Here is a 21,201-nt window from a genome sequence, read left to right as displayed (position 1 = left end):
GCACCAGGGTTTGTTCTGCCCTGGTGAGTCCCACTGCCCACGGATCTCCTGCTGCTACATCCCTGCCTGGCACTGAGTGGCACTGTGGGGGGCACAGCTTGGGCTGCGATGACCATGTCCTGCTGCCAGGACATGGAGTGGACAACGAGCGAATGGTGGTCACTGTGCTGGTGGCCAGCACAAGCTGAGTTTAGCTCAGGCCACAGTGAGAGGCCGGGGACAAATTGTGCCAGTGCCAAGAGGGCTTTTGCTGGGGTTGCAGGTGGCAGGGACAGCCCGTGCAGCCCTGCTGTGCCCTGGGGCAGCCGGTTGTGCTGAGCCTCCCCAGCTGCCCTGCTCTGCCTCCCCCAGGGTGCCCGGGGCTCACAGGGCTGCTGCAGCTGCATGAGCGGGACTCTGGCTCAGCCTCCTGGCAGTTTTCTGGCAAATTCTGTCCCAAAACGCAGCACTCCCTGGGAACACTGGTTTTCCCATTGGGCTCAGGAGCCTCCATGGCCTGCTGCCCTCTCTGAGGAGCAGGCTGGGTGGGTGCCTCTGCTGGGCCTTTGGAGCCCTGGCATCACCCCAGGATGATTTGTGAGGTGTGTGGGTCACTGTGAGCAAAACTGGGAGGTGTTTAGGTCCCCAAAATGTGGTGGCAGCAGAATCTTTCCAGTGCACAGAGGCAGGAGGCTGCTGCAGCTCTTCCCAAGTCATGATCTGCACCTCCAGTCCCTCCCATGCCTTTTCAACCCCCCACCACCACATTCCATGCCCCTGGTCCCCATTTCTTATGGTGTCCATGGCTGTTGTGTGCCCAACCTGCAACGAGCTGCCCCGGATTTTGGGGAGAGCTGCTCTGCCCTTGCAGGGAGAGCAAGAGGAGACGTGTCCTTCCTCCCACTTCCCAGAAACGGGTGAGGAAACCTCCCCACGCCCCCAGTGCAGGCAGTGCTGCCTGGGGGCAGGGACAGTGCTGACAGAGCTGGGACACAGCCCCAACCCAGCCCCACGCCAGGGAGGGCACATGGCAGAAGCGCTGGCAGAGCCTGGGGGTGATGCCCCGGCTCTGGAGCTGTGGGGTGGGGGTCAGAGCCTGTGCCCGGTGGGCCAGCTCGACATCCCGGCTCATCAGCGTCTCTGACACGGCGCCTTTGTTCTGCCCGGTCCCTCCTCCCCACCATGTGCTGAGTTAGGGGTTTCAGTAATGCTCCCCTGGGCTCTGTCTCTATCTGGAGGCTATAAAAACCCAGCTGGAGGCTGCTGGACATGTCACTTCCCTGGGCACCAGTGCCTCACCCCAGGTAAGCGCTGGAGCCTGGGTCAGCTGCCCCGTGCCCATGGCTGGGGCCTGGGAGTGAGCAGCTGCAGGAGCAGGTGGAGGAGCATCCAAGATCCGGGGCTACACCTCTCCTCTGCACAGGGAGCAGTGGTGGGGGGTTGGGGCTCAGGGGACTGGGGGCTGTCCCTGGCTGTGGCAGGGTGTTGATGCTCAGTGTGGGCACACAGCCGCCTCTGCAGCGCTCCCAGCTCAACACGGCCCTGCCTGCACCGGCTGCCAGCACTGGGGCTTTGGCTCAGGGAGCTGCCAGTGGGAGGAGGAGTTTCCCTGGGCACGGGCAGGGATGTCTGCCAGGGCCAGGTGCCCACTGGGCCAGGTGCCCGCTGCTCCACATGGCCCTGGTGGCAGCTCCGGCTGTGCAGACAGAGCCATAGAGCTCTTCATCTGCTCCAGCACAGAGTAACCCCTCTGTTGTCCCCCACACTGCTGGTGAAGCGGTGTGCATGGACTCCTGAGGTCATTTTTGTCTGGGCAGAGAGGCAGCTTTAACTGTCCCCTTCCCCTGTGCTCTGGCAGACCCACCATGACCCACCGCTGCAAGAAATCCTCCGGTCTCTGGAAGGTACGGGAGCCTGGGCAGGACCAGCACCATGCCCCGTGAACACCCTGGGATGGGGCTGCTCGGGGCCTTGGCACCCCCAGAGCCCCCTGACTCCCTCTATTCCCCCCAGATGGTGGTGTGGGATGAGCCTTTCTTTCAGGGCAAGAAGCACGAGTTCACCACCGACTGCTACAGCACCTCGGAGCACGGCTTCAGCACCGTGCGCTCCTGCAAGATCGAGAGCGGGGCGTGAGTGGGGGTCCCGGGGCACTGCCACCCCGCGGTGCTGCGGGACCCCACGGACAGCAAGGGGGGTTGGAGGCCTCCAGTGCCTTTTGCTACCCGAGCTGCCTCCTCTGGGCGCCGCTGGGTGCAGCGAGCACAGCCCGGCTGTGAGTGGGGCGGTGGGCACCCCGGGGGTCTCACCCCTCCCGCCCCGGCAGGTGGGCAGGCTTCGAGCACTGCGGCTTCCAGGGGCAGCAGTTCGTGCTGGAGCGCGGCGAGTACCCGTGCTGGGAGGCGTGGAGCGGCAGCAACGCCTACCACGTGGAGAGGATGTGCTCCTTCCGCCCCATCGCCTGCGCCGTGAGTGCCCCTGCCCCGGCTCCCCCCGCGGGCCGGCCCCCGGAGCCCACCACTGGCCACGGGCAGGGTGGCAGTGCCAAAGCCGTGCCCGTCTCGGCCGCAGGACCACGGACGGAGCAGGCTGATGCTCTTTGAGCAGGAGAACTTCCAGGGCAAGCGGGCAGAGATGAGCGACGACTGCCCCTCGCTGCCCGCCCTGGGCTGGGGCAGCAGCACCGTGGGCTCCTTCCTTGTCCGCTCCGGCGCGTGAGTACCCGGGGCTTGCAGCCTGCCGGGACCGCCGGGGCACGCAGCAGAGCCGAGGATGCTCCGGCAGCTGCCGGGACCCTCCCGCTGCCCGGCGCCCGCAGAGCGGGGGATGCGCGGTGCCCCCAGCCCCGAGCCACCGCCGCTCTCTGCTCTCTGTCGCAGGTGGGTCTGCTCGCAGTACCCGGGGTACCGGGGCTTCCAGTACCTCCTGGAGAGCGACAGTCCCGCGGGCGAGTACAAGCACGTGCGGGAGTGGGGGTCCCACGCGCAGACGGGCCAGGTCCAGTCCATCCGCAGGGTCCAACAGTGACCGCGGTGCCGGAGCCGCCGAGCCCCGGGCTCCGACTGTCCCGCGGGGCCGCGGGGACAAAGCTCAATAAAGGCTCAGATGTCCAAGGCGGCGCTGGCAGTTGGGGATGGGGCCATGGGGGTGCGTGGCCGGGAGTGACGCCACTCCCGGGGGCAGAGCGCGGCTCTGCGGGGGCAGGGATGAGGTGGAGGGGAGTTTCTCTGCCCGGCTGCAGGGGCTCTGCAGGACCCCCACCACCCCACGGACACCATCTGCTCTTCCAGCACCTGAAAGGAGCTCTAAGATCAAGCAAGTGTGCACCTACTCCCGCATCCATGCACACCCTGTACCCATCCCAGCGCTCTCACACACCTGTACACACCCCTGCACTCATCCCAGCACCCATCCCTCACTCCCGCACACCCAGTGTGCAGCCGAAGCTGGAAACGCAGCAGGGAAAGACTGCTCTGGAAAAAATTCCTAATTTCAGAAGAGCTCTGGAGAAAAGGTTTGATGTGGTGAAAATGTCCCATCCATGACATTTGCAGCAGCAAGGCCACCAGCGGAGGGAATGCTGCCCAGCAAGGGATTCTCTCCGCAGGAATTCACAATTAAATAGGCAAAATAGAAGAAGAAACAAAAAGTTTTGGGATGGGCTGAGTGAAACTCTGCTGCGCCCCAGGGCAAACCCATCCGGGGCCGGCAGCCAGGGAGACCCGAGCAGCGGAGCTTCCCGTCACCTCCACGGCCTCAGCTGGGGGGGACCCCCGTCCTGGGAACCCCCCTGTTCCTGCGCAGCTTCGGAGCCCTGGGGGCACGCGGGGTCCGGGAGTGGGGCCAGCACATGGCCAGGCACGGTGGGCAGCTGGCGGCGAGACCAGGGGTCCCCGAGGAGCCGGCGGGGACTTGGAGAACAATGCGGGAGCCCAGCAGCTGCACAGCGCTGTCACAACCCCCGGACGGGAGGGGAGCTGTCCCCGGCACGGCGGGGAGGCTGTCCTCAGACACGGCTGTGTCCCCAAGCCGGGCTGGTCTGTCTGCCACCCGTCCCCACCGAACTCGGCCTCATCCTGCCCACCGTGTTCCCAGGGGTGTGTCCCCGCCACCCCCTGCCCTGTGCCCCTCGTCCCGTGTCCCCTGGGTCACATCCGTGGCTGTGGGGAGCCCGTGACACGATGGCAGGGGGGTGACAGTGGCCTTTGCAGCGACTGTCGTGGCAAAATAGTCCCCAGCGTCTCCCGCAGCGGGTGCGGTGCGGGGATGGTGCGGGAGTGGCGCGGGGAGTGATGCGGGAGCGATGAGGGAGCGGTGCGGGAGCGGTGCGGGGAAAAGGTGGCTCGGCCGCATTTCCAGCATTAAAATTTAATGCGAGTTGCAGCATCCTCCTGCGCCGTAGGTAGGGCCGGGGGGGGCCGGGGGCTGCTGGAGGAGGAGTTTGCTTGGCCGCCTCTTCCTCAGGGATGCTCTGGGAAAGCTCCAGCACAAAGGAGCGGCGCGGAGAGCAGGAGCGAGCGGAACCGGCGCCCCCCAGCCTCAGCCCGGCTCCCCGGGAGCAGGTAACACACCGCGGACATGGCTCCGCTCCCTGCGGACAGGGATGAGGCGCCGGCGGGGTCTGGGGGCGCGGGGAGCCCGGGAGCCGCCCCCACCTCCGGGCGGGTGTGGGGGGCGACGTCGCCCTGAGACTCGGGGGTTTCTACGGGCATCGCTCCGGAAGGTGCGGAGCTGGCGGACGCGGCTGCTCCCTCCTCTCCATGCCCATAAAATACTCCCCTTCTCAATATATTATTCCCTGGTTATAAATAATCCCACGACAGCCTCCCCCCCGGCAGGACCCCTACCCCTTCCCCCGGGGTTGCCAGGCCGGGGCAGCCCGGGCCCCCTCCCTTTGTTAGGGCAGGAGCGGCCGCGCATCCCGCAGCGTGTTCCCGGCCACATCCCGGCCTGGCGGGCGATCCCGGTGATCCCGATCCGGAGGCAGCACTGGGTAGCCAGGCCCCCCCCTCGGACATCGCCCGGCCCAAATCAGAACTAACTGCTGCACCGCTTGTTTGTATTTTTTTTCTTTTTTCAGAATCCTCATCAAGAATAGGGCTCCTGGCAGGTAAATGGATTCTTGCCTGATTTTCAATGCTCCTGGGAGGATTTTGTAGCCAAAATGCTGTTTTACTGCTTTGTCTCGAAGCCCCCCTTTTCTCCTAAAGCTGATGTTCCTAAGCGGGGGTTAGAGGCGAGGCTGGGGCCAGCAGCCCCTGGGCACAGCCCTTCCTCCCCCTCAGAGTTAACCTGGCAGATGCTCTTCTTGCGGAGCCATTTTCTCTCCCTCATTGTCTCGCAGCCTTTTGTGTGCGCGGGTTGGTCCTGCCCGGGAAGCCAGGAGGAGCCCAGAAATAATCAGATTTTTAGGCTTTGTGGGTTTTCAAGGAGCCATTCACACCCTTGCACCCCCCTTCTGCCGGACTGCCCACCCCCAGAGCTGCAGACAAAGGCAGCGGCACCACTGCAGCAGCACCGGAGCCTGGGCTGTGCCAGAGCCTGGTCTCTGCTGGGTGGCAGCGAGGGTCGAGCAGCGCTGGCAGGGCACAGGGTTGGGGGGTCTGGCTATCCCGCTGGGATCTGGGGGGTCAGGGTGCCCGGATGCCACATCCCAGAGATCATCTCTGCCATGCCTGCTGTGCCCTCATCTTCCTGCTCCTGCCTGCAGTGGAGCTTGTGCTCCTCTCCCTCCCTCCTCACTCGAGGAGGGGGTTTAGCCCCCATTTAATTCGGGTTCCCAATCCCTCATGGCCACTGTATGTGCCACCCACGCGTGTGGCAGGGGCAGCTCAAGCTCGCGCCTCAAGGCGAGTGTTAAGGTGAGTCCTGACAGCCCAAAATCGTTTTTCCCTCCCTGTCTCCTGGGATGTGCTTCATTCCCAGCCCCGAGAGGCCATCCTGCCACCGTCACGTCCCTCCTGCCCCATCACAGGCACGTCCCGCTCGGATCCAGGCGGGGAATCCATTTGCCAGATGCTCTGTGGCATCTCTGCAGCTCATTCCCGCTGCTCGGCCTCGCCGCAGCTGGGTTGCAAATGTCGCCTGGACATGCTGTCCCCATGGGAGGGACCGTCCTGTCGGCAGCACCCGCGGCCTGTGGTGACAATGAACTGCAGGAAGCAGGAGCGGCTCCGCAGCTGAACTGCAAAGTCATCACGGCCCCGCTCCCCCGGGACCTGCTGCCCTCCTGGTTTGCCCAGGCGGGCAGGGCAGGGCAAGGCAGGGCAGGGCAGGGCAGGGCAGGCCACAACATGGGCTGGCTGCTGACGCAGGTCATGTGTCCCCAAATCCCCGAGGAGATGGAGCAGCACCAACTGCAGGGTGACCGCCAGTCACCCCAGTTTAACCAATGCCTGTGGGACCACAGGGTCCCAGTGACACAGCTTCACCACATGGCAGGGGCAGAGGGGGCAGCAGAAGTGGCAGTGGCAGTCAGTCCCTGCCTCCAGCACGAGTGTTCCAGCAACAGGCAGGGACAGTTTGGGGCATTGCCACCATCTCTGGTGTGGTGGTTCCGATGCCCCCTTGTGCCTGGTTCAGCTCCTCCACTCTGCAAGGGGACAGGGACAGGAAGGTCCGTGCCCAACCCTCCTGCCAGGCTCCTGCCAGCTTGGCTGGGCTGTGCCTGAGGACGGTGCCCTGTTTCTCTCCCTTGCTGCGTTGGTTGTTTCTTTTGCAGCTACTAATGACTGACCTGAGGTCTGTTCACACAGTCCCCTCGCTGCCTCCATGGCACAAAGCCACGTGGAACAGGGGACATTGCACAGCACTCCTGTAGCTGGAGACCACAGGTAGGACTCCGGGAAGGGGACATGGGCAGTGCCAGCCCCATGCTCTTCCACCCCTCGCGAGCAGGGAGGGTTCTGGGCAGTCAGGACCAGCCTTCCTCCTCAGGGCCCCATCCCCTGGAGGACTGTCCCCAGGCCCCAGCAGGGTTCAGGGATTCACACCATCCCCAGGGCCACCTGCATGAGAGGATGTGTCCCTCACCTGTGCCCAGCAGTGGGGAGGGGGTGGCTGCCACAGCTCAGGGTCTCACAGCATCTCTGCTCCTCAGTGCCACCACCCCAGGGGCATGGCCCCAGCTCCTGCCTAACCAGACTGACCATGTCCAGAGGGGAGCCAGGCTCAAGTGCCCCCATGATGACCAACACATGATGCCAGAGCCAGGCTGGCCCCAGCAGAGCACCCTGGTACCCACAGCCCCGGTGTGGAGCCACCAGCCCGGCTACTGCGGGGGACGAAGTCCAGGAGACAGCGGTGGTGACACCTGAGGACACAGGGCTGCGCATGCACGTGGTTTTCCTGCAAAGGTGCTGGGGTGTCCTTGCCTCCTGCTGCTCCTCCCCTAGGCCTGTCCCCTTCCCTGGGCACAGTGTAGGAGGAGGGAAAAGGAAAAAGGAGTGGGGGACAGTTGTGCCAGCTCCTTATGATGGCCAGAGGGACTGTTTGTCCCCACTGATCCTGTCCTTCCCTCTGGCTGTTGGTGAAGTCCTGGTGCTTTCTGTTCTGGAGGTGCCATGTCTTGGCCGGACCCTCCCTCTGCTCCCCTGGGAGAAACACCTGGTTTGTGGAGCATGCTGGAGTTCGGGGAGGAACATGGGCAGTGAATCCTCCTCCCACGGCCCCTGCAGTGGCCCCATTAGCAGGTGGGACCATGTCCTCCCCAGGCAGCCACTCAGGCCCATGTCCCTACACAGGCAGAAGGGCAGGGGGTGCAGTGGGCTGGGGGCTGAGGGCAGACACAGCTCATGGCAGGTGTTACAGCCTTGAAGTCCAAACTGGAGAAGTGTCCTCCTGGGGACTAGAGGAGCTTGTGTTGTGGGAGGAGGTGACCCAAAGGGACACAGGGCAGAGGCTTTCCTGGTCCAGCCCTGTATCTTGAGGCACAGTGTTCCTGCAGCCCTTGGTGCACTGCTCAGCCCCATGGAGAGGCAGAGAGGGGAGGAGGTAAGCTGTGGGCCACCTTTCTTCTGCTCCAGGGTGGTTTTCCCTGCTGGACCTCCTCCTCCCTGCACGTGCAGTGGGAGCTTGGTGCAGACCTGGAGCAGCTGTCGTGGTCTCTGCTGGAGCTCTGCTCTTGCAGAGCTGCCTGGAGCCTTACCCCAGACACTGCCAGCGATTCTTTCACCCCCTCCTTCTCTGCTTCTTCCAGCTCCTTTAGAGTCCTTTAGGCACTGCTGGGACTGTGTCCTTCATGCTTCCTGTCTCTCACTTTTCCCAGCCCCAGGGGTGGGAAGTATATGCTGTGAGGGGACACTGCTGGGGCCTTTGGTACCTCCCTGGCAGGGATCAGAGGGGCAGATGCCTGCTGAGCATTTCATTCAGAGACTGGTTCTGTTACACCGGCTAAACCCTCCACTAACACCTTCCCAAATGTCAAAGCCCAAAAACGCCTCCTGCTCTCGTGAGCCAGAGCCCTGCTGCTGATGGGCCTGGCTCTGCATGCTGCCAATATTAACCTACTAACCTGCTGGGACCCCTGTGCCCTCCCTGGGGCTGCCACAGCCCCTGGCACACGGACTAACCCACTAACCAGCCCAGCGCATGCCCTACTAACCCACAGCGGCCTCGCCTCGCTCCCACTAACCACGGCAGCAGCGCTGCCTTTAAAGGGGAACAGAAAAGCTGGAAAAGGGGTTTGGAAGTGCCGGGTGTCAGTGCCAGGCTGCACAGGCAGGGACAGGCAGGGACAGCCCTGGCTGTGGGCAGGAGAGACGACTGGCTGCCCAGAACTGGGCGGGAGTGGTGTGGAGCACCTCCTGCCTGTGCAGGCAGCCCCAGTCCTGGGCAGGAGAGGGGACCAGCACTGTCTGCCCTGGGCAGCAGAGGGGACCAGCAGCCCAGTCCTGGGCAGGAGAGGGTCCAGCAGCCCTTTCCCCGGGCAGCCCTTCGCAGCACGAGGAGAGGGTTGCTCCCCACACGCCCTGCCCAGCTCTGCCTGTGGAGCCTGTTGCTGACTAGGAGCCTAAAACGGTTTTATCAGCAGAAGCTTTTCAGTTCCTTTTTAAGCCAGTAGATCTCTGTTACTAACACATTCCTGAACTGAATTAAACAAACTAACCATTGCTGCTTTTCTCTTCATTTCTCTTCCAGTGTGTGTGTCCTCTAAGGCAGACCAGTGCCCTGCTTCTGTTACTAACCTGTACTTCTGTTCCCACTGTACTAATCCTCCCTGACTGTTTCTCTCTTGCTACTAACAACTCTCTTTGCACTTTGCCTCTCGGGTGCTGTTTGCCATGACAAGTGACAGTGGCTCCTCCTGGACTTACTCACCTGCAGCATCCGATTTTGTGCTGCTGAGCATCCCTGGCTCCCATTTGGTACCGTGGCAAAGAAGTTGCTCAGGCTGGGGCACTTTGAATATTTCCCTCTTGGCCCATTTGCCAACAAATTTCACGTGGCACAATGAGGAAAAGAGGATGAGTGGCAACAGAACAGTACAAACCCATTAATCATGACCAGTTATGGCTGTAGAGGCCCAGCAAACCCAGTTTGCAAAGAGATTCAGCCACAGAGTGAAGCTCAGCCACGAGCCTGAGCTTGGGGCTCTCCTAAGCCCCCAGGTCACCTGTCATGGGGAATGCTCTCGTGCTGCTCCCAGCATTGGTGCTCCTGGGCTCCTCTCTTCACCCCCTTTGTCTCTCCACAGTTTATCTTGTGCCTGGTGCATGTAGAAGCCATGGCTGGCAGCGTGGCCCTGACTAACTCAGCTCTGTGTCACCACCGGGTTGGTACCTGCAGGGTCCCCTGGCCCCAGCCAAGGGCAGGGGTGGGCACTGGGTGTCACAGGGGTGATGGGGGCACAGCCTGGGCTTTGCTTTCTGTCCCTCTGTCAGCCAGACGAGTGTCCCCAGCCTCTGCAGGCATCCTGCCAGGGTGAAGGATCCAGGCCCTGGCCCTCTGGTGAGGGTTTGGCACATGGCAAAGCACCAATAGCATTCAGGGCTGCCATGACCACTGGGACAGAGCCAAGCCCTGTGTGCCAGCAGAGGATGGTGGCCCTGTGCTGCTGGCAGGGACAGGCTGGCTCATGAGGACATCCCAGGCTGTGGCTGCTGGGGGGGGACATGGCCCCCCTCAACCAAAGGGTCATGGCAGCTCTGTCAGGGGAGCAGGTCCAGACAGGGTCCAGCTCTGACTCCTCTCTCTTGGCTTTGCCTTGTGCTCACTGCTCCCATGTCGAGGGCTTCCCCAGACCACCTGCTGTCACTGGTTGATGTCACTGTCACCCTAGGGCAGCTCTCCTGCCTGCCTTGGAAGGCAGAGCCGGATGGAGCCTCCTGGGTGGGCCCCATGGCACTGCCACCTCCCTGGGGCATCCCTGTTGTGCACTAACCCCAGCCTACTCCTTTAGCTGGGGGGTCTCTCTCAGGCTGACGGGGGTCCCCTCCCCACACAGTTCCGTGTCTGTCCAACCTCCACCTTACTCCACTAATCCCCCACCTGCCCTTCCTCCACACGGCTGGCACCCGGGTGGGTTTTTGGGCTGATGCTCCTGTGTTTGATGGAAGGGGGAGACAGGGCCCTGCTGTGGGCAGAGTGGGGAGCACAGGAATGGGACAGTAGGACAAATCAGGTTCAGGGCTGCTGCACAGGGCAGGAGCACCACAAGCACTGGGGTGGAATTGTCAGAGCCCACCACTGTGAGGGACTCTCTACCCTGGCCCACAGACGCCCTCTTTCTGCTCCAGAGCAGCCCCCCTGCACAGGGGAGGGACCTCCCCAGGCTGGTCACCCAGGGGAATCGTGGGACCACAAGTGACCTCAATGTCCCAGAGGACGCAGTTGGCAAGGGTCACCCTGCACAGGCCCCTCAGTGGGGACAGGCCACCAGTGCCTGTGGGAGGCTGCTCCCCCCTCAGAGCAGGGCAGGAGGGCAGCGAGGCTCCACCAAGCAACCAGGTTGCTCCTTTGCTCTGCTCCTGCACCTCAGGGCTCCTTGTCCCTGCTCCCCAGTTCCCATGGCCGGCAGGAATTGATCTCTCTGTCTGCCATCCCTCTTTGCTGGTGTCCCCAGAGCTGTCTGGAGAGGGGCAAAATGTGCAGACCCCCCTTCAGCTGTGGTTGTGGACATAGGGCCAGGGCGCCCCAGCAGTGACACGGGCAGAGGTCCAGCCCTGGGTGCACTGTCCCGCCCAGGGTGCTCCAGCCCAAGCTGGTCAGGACTGTCCCTGCTCTGTGGGCACAACCACGATGGGGCTGGGCACTGGCCAGGAGTTTCATAAGTCACCACAGCCCCGAGGACATCCCCACAGCCCTGAGGATGTCCCCACTGCCTGTAATGTCTACTGTGAACATGGCAAGTGTGCAACCACCTCTCTGTCTTTTGTCTTTGTGCGGTGTGGGGGGCCGGGGGAACCGTGTGAGGCTGGGCTGGGGGTGCCCCAGCTCCCATGGGGGTGGGGGGGGGCCAGGACAGGCCCTTCTCACCGTGGCCATCTCATCCTGCGGGGGGACCGGGGTCACCGGGGGTGTGGCAGGACCGGGAGGGGCCCTGGGTGGGCGGTGGGGAGAAGGGGCTTCGTGCCGGACAGGGCCCCGCGGGGCTCAGGAGGGGGTCCGCCCCGGGGACCTCCGGGTGGTGGCTCTGGGGGCGCGGTGCCATCGCCCAGCGCTGGCAGCGATCATCGAGGGGAGCAGGGCGGGCACGGAGCCCACGGGGCGCTCAGCCGGGACAGCCCCGCGGGAGCGCGGAGGGGGCTGCGGGGGGCGAGGGGCACCCGCCGGTACCGGGGCGGGCTCGGAGGGCGGCGGCAGGTGGAGCTCGTGCTCCAGGAAAGCCCGGCTGCATCCCTGGAAGTATCCAAGGCCAGGCTGGACGGGGCTTGGAGCAGCCCGCCAGAGTGGAAGGTGTCCCTGCCCACGGCCGGGAAATGGAACGAATGAACTTTGAGCGCCTTTCCACCGCAAACCATTCCAGCCTGGGATGCGATGGTCACAGTGAGCAGGACACGGCTCCCGCCTGCCTTTCTCCGGAGGGGGAGGCTGGACAGCCCCGGGTGTGGGGAGATGTCCCGGCTCCGTCCCCTCCCGGCCGATCCCTGCGGAGCGGGAGGGCAGCAGCCAAAACTGCCGAGTTTATTTTCCTGGCATTTTGACGTGTCACAGCGAGTGCCCCCGGCCCGTGCTGACAGGGAACGCGTACGAGCAGGGGAAATGATGTTCATTTACATCAAATTGCGCCGCGGTTCTGTGAAATGGATCCGAAGCGTTTTGGCGAGCGGCTGCGAGCGCGGGGCTCTCTGCCACGGAGGGAAGGGCTTTGCCGGAGAGATTGTGAATGCTCCGAGCATCTTTCCCAAATGCCCCAGTGCTGGCCATGGAGCTGCCGAGGGAGTCAGAGAAGCAGGCAGGGAGCCAGCCCAGGGAGCAGATCCATGTCCACAGCTCTGCCCAAGTCCCGGCTGCCCCTCACTGCACGGGGAGGTTCAGTGTCTCTGCTCCCATTGTGCAAATAGGATGCTAAAACCCCGCCCACAGGTATTCCATTCCACCCTCCCTCCCTTTCAGCCAGGAGGATAAATGCAGCTGTGCTCACCACAGTCACACCCTTATCCAGGTTTTTCTCAGATCCTGGAGCTTTATCCCGGGAAGCATCAAGTGTTTGCTGCCCCCAGCACCTCACACGGACAGAGCTGATGTTTGGTCCACCTTACTCGCTACTTGCGGGCAACACCCACCATCACACCCTGCCAGCACCTCCCTGTGGGGCCGGTGAGCAGGTGCCCGGGGCAGTCAGTGCGCCTGCTCACCTTGGGCAGGGAAAAGCCTCCTTACCTCCATCCGTGCCCATCGTCTGCAACCCTCTTTTTTTCCCAGCTAGCTCTGTCTATTCCATATCTTGCAGCAAGCAGGCCCAAGTCACATGCAGAACACTGAGTGAAGCTGGAGCTGAAGGCAGTACATCCTGGCAGGTCTTGAAGCAATTAAAGTATCAGTTACAGAGCTCTGAGCCACCCTCCTTCCCTCTTCCACCCTGCAGAACAAGGCACAGGCTGGAGCTTGGTTGGGCACCAGGATAAAACTTTCAAATGACGGAGAGCAGGTTTAGATTGAGTGTCGGGAAAAAAAATCTTCCCTGTGAGGGTGGTGAAGTAAAAATCTTCCCATCCCTGGAAGTATCCAAGGCCAGGTTGGACAGGGCTTGGAGCAACCTGGGATAGTGGAAGGTGTCCCTGCCCATGGCAAGGGGTGGCAGTGGATGGGCTTTGAGGTCCTTCCCAGCCCAAACCATTCTGTGATTCCATATCATGCCAAGGGGTCCCAGATCCTGATTTCTCTAGGATCAACTGTGTTTGGACTCTTCCTTCCACCGGGAGCAGCTCCAGGCCTGGGCTGCCACACTCTCATTAATATGTGGGATTGTGAGGCGATCCATAATTAGATGCTAACTGAGTTTTCTCTAAGTTGGGTGAGGGAAGGTCACCAAGGTAGGACTGGAGTCAGCTTATTGTTATTATCAATCAATAACCTATTTATTTTCCAACATTCCTATTAACCTCTGCGAGCCACTCGCCGTTTCCCTATGAAAGGGCTGTGCCGCTGCTTTGCTGACTGGACAACTCTGATTGAAAATGGAGCAGTGACCCGACCCCAAAAGCAGAATCCAATTAAAATCATTTTCATTTGTAGATTAATATCTTTTAACATGTTCTACATCCCTTGCTTCAGCATTTCGCACAGGAGCTGCTGCCTCGTTACACGGGTGCCCGTATCAGTGGTGCCATAAGAAAATAATTACAACTAATTAGACACGGAGACAATTAGGACTGTCCTTTGCCAGGAATAAGGGACAGTGCCCAGCTGTGATGTGCCACCCCCATGGTGGCAGTGATGACACTCATGGCTGGTGGGACAGAGCTGCTGTGCTTGGGGCAGGGAGAGGGACAGGGAGGTCTCAGTGTCCCTCTCCAAGCACCACTCCGGGGAGGAGGGTGGGTGAGGGTCCCTGGTGGTCCATCCTGTGCTGATGGAAGAGATCATGGCGGTTCATCACACCGGGATGTGTCCCATCCTTGTCCCCTCACAGGGCCTGGTGCTGGGCATTGCTGAGCGCAGGAATCGCCTGATGCAGCTCAGTCTCAAGGTAAAGTCTATTATTAATAACGTGACTTTGATAATAAAAAGATTAAAATTAGGTTTATGGCTTGCCGACTGCCCTTTCCATGCTGTAATCATCCCTCATCCATATTCATGAGCCTCTCATTAGTAACCACTGCTTACAAGGCGGCTAAACAGCCCAACCCTTCAGCAGCCACCATCTCCTTAACTGCTTAACTTGCTCGCTGATTACCAACATCAAATTAACTCTGCAGAACGGATCTAATAAGCTTCCCGGTGGCTTCAAACCTCCTTGAAAATTGCTCTGATGTCTCCATGGGGCCCTATTAAAAAAAATCCTTCCCCTGTGAGTATAACAGGGAAAGCATCGGGCTGCGGCCGCGGCGCTGCCGGTGCCCAGCCCTGCCCGGTGCCCCGGGGCAGCTTCCCGAGTTCCCCCGCAGAGCCCAGCGGAGCAGCCCCGCTCCGTGTGGTGCCTTTGCCCCGGGAACGGCTGTTTGAACTGATGAACTGTTTTCCCTGATCCTTCATTAAACACTCCAAGACTTAATTTCACTACTTGGTAGCTCGGGGGTTGTGTGACAAAAGAATAAATAAGAGCGACCTTTCCATTTAATTACCTTTTTTTTTTTTTTTTTTTTTTTAAGATGTGGGAGATGCCTCGGCTCTCTGGCAGAGGGTGTGTGGAGGTTTGGCGATGTTTAGGAGTGATGGGACCAGCCTGATGATGCTGGCTCTGGTGTGGGCCAGGTTTGGGGACAGCCCACAGTGCTGGGGACAGCGCAGTGCCACGGAGGACAAGCCATGGGCTGGGGACAACACTTGGCACAGAGCACACTGGTGGCTCCCTGGTAGTTAACTCTGAGTATTTCAGCAGCGGCCGTGGCCGTGTGGAGGAACGCCACGGAGTCTTCATCCCTCATTGCCATGGCAACCGTGCACAGGGATGGAGAGCCGAGGGGCCTGGGGGGTGCATCCCTCCTGGTACACAGACCCCCGGTGGGGGTGGCTGCTGAGACACACCCCAAAACCCCTTCTGGGATAGGGATGGATGGGCTGCACCCTCTGGGATGTCAAGGGCCTCCATCAGCCAGATCCAGCCCAGCTGGGGCTCAGAACCCTCTGCATGCAGCCAGGTGAGGTGGGAGACCTATCTTTGGGACAGCAGGCAGAGCTGGCTGCATGCCATTCTCCTGGGAAAGGTGTGCAAGGTGCCAGGCTGAGCCTCCCAGACCCTGTGCCATGGCCCCTCACCCCCCTGCACAGAGCCCCCTGCCCTGCCTGGCGCTGATGAAGAGAGCTGGGTGGCTGCAAATTCCCGCAGCCAGCCCGTATTTCCTGCCTGCTGGAGAGAGCTTCTTGCAGCAGGCACAGACAGGGGAGATTTAGGAGGCAGGAGGTGGAGAATTTGTGTGCAGGCTCCCTGCTTGGTGCCACCAGGGGCTGGGAGCTGGAGGAGGCAGCTACTGGCATTGTGTCCCCTTGGCCCCGTGTGTCCCTGAATGAGGGACAGGGATCCTCTAGTCGGTCCTGAGCCCTGGAACCCAACTTTGGAGTCTGGTCACCAGAGCCAGCTGTGTCCCCCTGCATGGTTAGAGGGGTCAGGGACAAGACTATGTGCCCATCTCCTGCCCCAGGGTGGGCAGAGGATCCTGTGTCCCTGCTGGACAAAATCCCAGCCCTACACCATCCCTGTCCTGCACCATCCCTACCCCACACCATCCCTTTCTCATCCCATCCCTGCCCCAGGAGCTGCTGTGGAGCTGCAGGGCAGGCCGGGATCTGTGCACACAGCCTGGGGCAGGGCCACAAGGCCACTGCTGTTGAGCAGGTGAGGAAGGAGATCCTCAGCCTTGTCCTCAGCCAGAGGAGACTTTCCCAGCTGGCCCCAGCCCAGCTCAGAGATGGGGCACCTTGGGAAGGGAGAAGCTGTTCTACACCCTGATCCCTCACTTTCACTCCACATCCCTCACCCACAACCCCCTCCATGCGTATTCTCCCCAGGTTCAGGCTGATATTAATAATGGCCTATTTTAAGCTTTCAGTCCACTTTCTCTGAAGAAAATATTTATCCTGAGCTCCATTTTCCATTTCTTTTCAATTACCCAGGGTGGATCACCGCCCCACAACTCTCCTCTTTAGCCATGAACACAAATCCTATTGCCTTTTCTCTTTCCATGTATTTGCCCTTTGATTTAAGCTGCATTTTCTCCTGTTTTCATCAGTTCTGGCCCTCTCCTGCTGTATATCTCCCTGTTTATCTACTTTCCAAAGGCCTCCCCCTATTTCTCTGGCCTGGATCAATACAGCTGCAGAGTCGACTGGCAGCTCCTTGCTGCTGCTGCCTGTAGTTTTTCTTAGGGGACTTGTCCAGTATTTCTTGTTAAGCTTCTGTCTCAGCTTGTTCCATTTCTCATTAGGTTTTAGCACTGGCATTGTAGTATTTCTTGCATTTCCATGCTGCCCAGCGGATCTCTTGGAATTCTTAATGGCAAGGCTTAAAGCCTCCTCTTTAGTAGGCTCCCGGGTCCTCCCCAGCAGGCTGGAAGTGCTGAGACACTTGGATTTTCAGGAGGAGGAAAGAATTTCTCTGGCTCCAAGCCGGGCCAGGAGCTCTTCTTACGAAAAGGGTGATGGGGATTATTTGCATTTTATAGCGGGTTTTTCCAGGGGATGCATTTCCTGGGGCTGTTGTGGGTAGCAGTGCCAGAGGGTGGGGGAAGGATGGGATGGCTGGAAGGGCAGAGTGTGGCAGCCCCCACCCCGAGGCCCCTTTGTGCCCCCAAGAACCCAAACCCCTTCACCCCTCCCTGGCAGCACACATCCTGACTATTCCAAAGGGCTTTTTTTTTCTTTTTTTTCCCCATCTGCATCCCTCCCAGAATTTTCCTTCCAAGAGAAAAGCTGCTGTTAAAACCCAGCCCAGCTTTGCAGCTGTCAGGAGGCAGCAGATGTATTGCTCTCATGGCTGCATCCCTGAGTATTAAACACGACGCGCAGCCGCCACCACGCAATATTTCCTGGGATGCCACAGCACTGCAGGAGCCAGGCAGTGTCCTTTAAAATCAAACCAATTTTTCCTGTCTCCTCCACAGAATAGTTTTATTTATCCACACTCCACCAGCTGTTACTGCAGGTTAACCAAAGGTTGTGGAAACAATTTTCTAGCACCCCTTAACTTTGCGTGGCTCGTTATTGAAATTATTTACCTTGAGTTGAGGGGTTGTCCTTATCAGATTGGGGTAAAACAGGGAAATCTGGCCCTTCCTTGCTCTGCAGAGCTCTCTGCCCCTGGAGCTTGGAGCCTTCCCAAGGCCATGGAGCTGCTCCACATGGATGGGGACTGAGGGATGGGGATTGCAGGGAAGGGGATTGCAGGGATGGAGATTGTGTGATGGTTCAGTCCTTGCACACCCCTGAATGTCATTTCTGTGCAGGTGATTCCCTCATCCAGGAAGCTGAGGCTGATGAAATCCAATCTCCTCTTCAGTCTGATCGGGATAATTCACAATGAGCTAAGCAAAAGGGAATTATTATTAAATGCAAATAAAAGCTATATAAAGCTGTTTGGGAGCTTCTCTGTGATGGACCATCCACATCAATCAGGGGAAAATTTGTCACCGGAACTCTGGAACTCCTGCTCAGGTGTCCAGAGCTGTCCAGACCCTCGTTAGCTCCCTGTTAATGGGGACAGTGATGACACCGTGGGGGATGTGGAGGGGAGTCACAGCTCTGACACAGCCTGGGAACAATGCAGTGACGTGGGCAGGGGGGCAAGGGGTGGCAATGGGGACAGAAGTGGCTGGAGGTGTCCAACCCACACCGAGGAGCCATAGAACATCCTGGTGTTTGTACTTCTCTGTAACCCACCCACCAATCCCAGGGCTGACAGAGATGTATTTTTAGCTGCTGCAGCACAATTAAGTCTTCTCGTTAGTCTCAGGAGGAGAAGGAGGCTGTTGGTTTACTTGCAAATGCTTGAGGTAATTCTCTAATGGCTCCTCCACCATTACCCAGACTCTGTTTTCCATCTCTTATCATATGTAATCCCTAATGATTCCTCCGTTATGTCCTGTTTTATTAAAGCACCATTGAACTATAGCCTATTGATTTAGATTTCACAGACAATTGAAATTTAAATTGACTCCAAATTGAATGTCTCCATGCAATCTGTGTTCTGCACTAAAGATAGATAAAATGCTTCTATTTTTGATAACAACTTATAGCGGAGGCACATTTTAATTTCAGGAAGCGCAGAAGGGCGTCAGGATTTCCATGACAATGGCAGGTGGCCGGGTGGCAGCAGGTTCCTGACCCCTCTGGGCACTTGCTGTCCCATGAGGCTCAGGGCAGCGTGCACGTGGTCATTTGTGCTGGATTTAGAGAAAAATGGGACTTAACACCATGGAGGCTGTGGTTGGGGAATTCCTGGAGGGTTCTTGACTTCCTGAGCACCAGCTGAGCCACCTGTGCTGGCTGGCGGAGGTGCCAGTGGGTGCTTGGCCACTGGGGTGCTTCTCATAAATCACAGAACCATGGAATTCCAGACTGGTTTGGGTTGGAAGGGATCTTGAAGCCCATCTCATTCCACTCCTCACCTGGGGCTGGGCTGCCAGTGCTGCTGAGGGATATCAGGGGATGCTCCGGCTCCTGTCCCACGCTCCTGTCCCCAGGCAGGGGCTGGCAGGGCTGTGGGGATCCCCCTTCCTGACAGGGTTGTATCCATCAGCCAATAAACAGCTCATTGCAGGGTGGAATTATCTCCGCTGGCATTTGGGTCGGCTCTAACACAGACATCATTCCAGCAGGAGGCACATGAGCAGAGCTGGTGGCAGATCACAGCCTGTAACTCTTGGTTATTTACACCAGAGCTCCTGGGAGGTGGAGGAGCAGGGTCTGGAGCTGCAGGGATGGCCACACTCACCTCTTGTGTCACCCCGTGCTCCGAGGGGACACCCAGGGATGGAATACAGGGAGTGGGGAGTCACAGTGCAAGGTCTGGGCACAGCTCCCCTGTGCTCCTGGCAATGGGCTCCTGCCCCAGCCAGGTCTCTGTACCCCCAGAGCTGGATTTAGCCCTTACTTTGGTGAATAAAACCTGGGAGACATTTGGGCCCCAGTGAGGTTTTCCCCTCTGGTGCCGTGTTCTAACTGCTCCGTCTGCTCTACCTGTGCTGCTGGTGGGATCCTTGAGAGTGTCCTGAACAGGGCCAGCAGCTGTATTGATGATCCTTGTGGGTCCCTTCCAGCTCCAGATTTTAGGAAAAAATTCTTCCCTGTGAGTGTAGTGAGGCCCTGGCACAGGGTGCCCAGGGAAGCTGTGGCTGCCCCTGGATCCCTGGAGGAGTCCCAGGCCAGGCTGGACAGGGCTTGGAGCACCCTGGGACAGTGGAAGGTGTCCCTGCTCATGGCAGGGGGTGGCACTGGATGAGCTTTAAGGCCCTTTCCAACCCAGGCCATTCCAGGATTTCCCAGCTATCAGGGTTGTGTGTGGGACTGGGACATGCTGCAGGGGTGGGGAGCTGACAGGAGACATTAAAAACCTGCTGGCATCGGTGCTGCCCACCTGGAAGGACACCCCCCCCCCCAACACCTCTGCTGAAACCCACCTGCCTTTGAAACCCACCTAAAATCCTTACAGCCAGAGCTGTCACCCAATTTCTCAGGGCACCGTGGTTTTCTCCAAATGATAGACAGTAATTAAAACTCAGCTAATAACCTCCTCACTCCTGACATTTCTACAGGGGTTTTCTTCACCATTATCTACATATAGATTAAAAATTGTAATTGGACCAGAGATAGGGTTAGAAAAATCCACCCCCTTCCCACTGATCGTTGGCTGCTGAGTGACACTTGGAAATTTTATTTAATCTGAGGAAAATTGAGTTGAACTCCAGTAAAAGTTGAGTTAACGTGAAGTACCTGTGCTGGGTAGGAAATGCACTTGGCTGAGGGATGAAAGGAAAGGGTGGGAAAGGGGGTGGAGCAGCAACAGGGATCATATCGATGTTTCCATACCAAAAAAAAAAAAAAAGTTAAAAAAAATGGAAGAATTGATGATATTGGCAGCACCAGATGCTTTAAAGATCCATTGGGAGCAACAAGTCAAGCTGAGAATCAATCCAGCCTCACCCAGCAATTCCCAGTCTCTTGCCATCCTATCCCATGGTTCACGTTTTCCTGGAATGCCCAGCTGCCCCCTGGGCATACTGGGAAAGCAAAGATCCTGTGAATTCTATGTGTCCTCACACCCATCCCAACCCCATGATGACTACAGACACTTAATTATGACCTCAATAATTATTATACCACGGAATTAGTAATGGGATAATGACAGCATTTATTGGAAGCGGTGACATATTAACTAAGCGGGGCAGTATTAATTGCAATGGTGAATTATTCTCATTGCCACTATTTCAATTCTTGTTTTGTCACTATTACATTTATGACAGCAATAATTACATCTCTAAAATACTCATTATTGGGAGATATACAGAATAAGTCTGGATAAATGCTGCAATTAAGGGATAATGCTCCTGGTGGGGAGTTGAGGAGCAAGAAATGGCTTTTTAGGCTGGTTTTAAGGGCTCTCCTGATGGAGATGACCTTTCACAGGATGAAGGCTTGGCACGGGGGAAGCATCCTTTGTTGGCACAGGGATCACATTGCCCTGAGACCCCAGAGAGGCCTCAGCTCCTGGAGATGGTTTCAGCTGGGATGTTTGGGGGTGTTTCCACGAGCAGGGGTGCCCAGGGGTGCCAGTCTGGGAGTCCCTGTGAGCTGGGGTGCCCGGGAAAGGTCATCAAGATCATCAAATCCAACCATCAGCCCAGGCCCACCACCCTGCTCACCACTAACCTCTGTCCCCAAGACCTCTGTCCCCGTCCAACGCGTTTTCTGAACCCCTCCAGGGATGGGAACACCACCACCCCCTTCCAATGCCCAGCCACCTTTCCATGAAGAAATTCTTCCTGAGGCTCCTTCCCCTTCTCCTGTCTTTTGTTGTAGGGAGAAGAGCCCGACCCCCACATGGCTCTAAGCCCCTTTCCAGGGAGTTGTAGAGAGCTAAAAGTTCTCCCCTCTGCAGTCCCTGCTGCTTCTCGACCCAATTCCTTC

General features: G+C 58.8%; 1 protein-coding gene across 1 annotated transcript; it reads left to right on the top strand.

Annotated features, from left to right (window-relative positions):
• The first annotated feature begins 1,844 nt into the window (after positions 1-1,844).
• On the top strand, positions 1,845-3,006 carry CRYBA4 (crystallin beta A4). The gene is made up of 5 exons (XM_066199889.1): positions 1,845-1,883; positions 1,993-2,111; positions 2,306-2,447; positions 2,551-2,693; positions 2,859-3,006. Exons 1-5 carry the CDS (start codon positions 1,845-1,847, stop codon positions 3,004-3,006), a joined length of 591 nt encoding a protein of 196 aa, XP_066055986.1.
• Positions 3,007-21,201: the final 18,195 nt, after the last annotated feature.

This window comes from Chamaea fasciata, unplaced genomic scaffold (assembly GCF_029207755.1).
Source record: "Chamaea fasciata isolate MVZ Bird 193981 ecotype frontalis unplaced genomic scaffold, bChaFas1.0.hap1 SCAF_18, whole genome shotgun sequence".
NCBI lineage: Eukaryota > Metazoa > Chordata > Aves > Passeriformes > Sylviidae > Chamaea > Chamaea fasciata.
Note: the sequence above shows the minus strand (reverse complement) of the source record. Positions and strands in the feature narration are given on the sequence as shown.